Here is a 1,226-nt window from a genome sequence, read left to right as displayed (position 1 = left end):
ATATAATTTGTTTTTTATATTAAGGCTGAAGAAAGATAATTCGGACTGGGCACAAAAGAATATAGAAATATTGCTTAAAATGTCTCCATCTTCTCTCAAAATCACCAAAAAAGCGATTGATGAAGGAAAAGAAAAATCTTTAGCAGATTGTTTAAAGACCGAATATAGATTGGCATGTACTGCTTTAACCAGAGATGGTGATTTCTATGAAGGTAATAAGATGAAATTTTAGGTGCATCTTCCAAGTTGTATTCTTGGATCAATATTGTAATTCTAGGTGTCAGAGCTCTTCTAGTTGACAAAGATCAGAAACCGATATGGAAGCCATCATGTTTGGCCGATGTAACGGATGAATATGTAAATAAACGATTCGCGACATTTCCTGCAGAGAAGGAATTACAGTTGTGAACCAGCAAATTATGAAAATTAAAAGATATTTTTTTATATGTACTGTGGATATATATAAATATATATACATATTGTTATAGAAACAGGTTTCTACTTTGTTTTTAATCCTGATTTTATACAAAATGAGATCTATAGTAAAATCATTGACATTGTTAATTTTTTTCTTTTCTATGCTGTATTTCTACAAATGTAAAATTAACTTTATCTATTCAATTTATTTTTTATTTTTTCTAATTTTAAGAGTTTAATTGAGATTAAAATTAATCTTAAATTGGTTAATCTCGTATATTTTTTTTATTTTTGTATTAAAGGATTTAATTTAGAAACTTGCTGGACTATAAATACCAATCTCACTCTCACACAAAAAAATTAGAGGAGCACTTTAAAACCGCAAATTTGTTGATTTTAAGAAACTAATATCTCGGTTTTCAGGAATCACAGAATATATTTTTCTTGGCGCGTTTTAGCCTCTACTTTCAAATGGCTTAAGTAAAATTTTCTTGTTAAACTGTTTTTTTGAAAAAATGGAGTGTAGAGTCTTGAATGTCATGATATTGCAGCCTTTCACGAGCAAATCAACAACGAGGTGAAAAACGTCACCAAATCAGTTTTAAAGCTGAGAATTTTTTCTTTAAAATAATGAAAAGAAAATTGTTCCAGCTTTTCTAGGAGCTGATCGAGTTATACGTTCCAAAGTGGATCCTATATTTTGCAAGATTTTAGTTAAGTTCCGCCGGCATTTGCGTCCGAGGCACCACGAGGATGTTCCTCGGAGTTTGCACATCATGTTTGTGTGTGCGTGCGTGCGTGCGCGCGTG

General features: G+C 31.2%; 1 protein-coding gene across 1 annotated transcript; it reads left to right on the top strand.

The window, feature by feature from the left end:
• The first annotated feature begins 27 nt into the window (after window positions 1-27).
• On the top strand, window positions 28-410 carry LOC108690179 (3-hydroxyisobutyryl-CoA hydrolase, mitochondrial-like). The gene is made up of 2 exons (XM_018197348.1): window positions 28-212; window positions 278-410. Exons 1-2 carry the CDS (start codon window positions 80-82, stop codon window positions 406-408), a joined length of 264 nt encoding a protein of 87 aa, XP_018052837.1. The 5' UTR covers window positions 28-79; the 3' UTR covers window positions 409-410.
• Window positions 411-1,226: the final 816 nt, after the last annotated feature.

The sequence above is a fragment of the Atta colombica genome, unplaced genomic scaffold (assembly GCF_001594045.1).
Source record: "Atta colombica isolate Treedump-2 unplaced genomic scaffold, Acol1.0 scaffold297, whole genome shotgun sequence".
Lineage (NCBI taxonomy): Eukaryota > Metazoa > Arthropoda > Insecta > Hymenoptera > Formicidae > Atta > Atta colombica.
The sequence above is the reverse complement of the archived record's forward strand: the minus strand, read 5'-3'. Positions and strand labels throughout refer to the sequence as shown.

Excerpts from the sequence above, each read along its gene's own strand:
- LOC108690179 (XM_018197348.1), top strand. The coding sequence starts at position 80 with ATGTCTCCATCTTCTCTCAAAATCACCAAAAAAGCGATTGATGAAGGA. Across the intron at positions 213-277 it reads AGATGGTGATTTCTATGAAG|GTGTCAGAGCTCTTCTAGTT; the intron begins GTAATAAGATGA and ends TTGTAATTCTAG.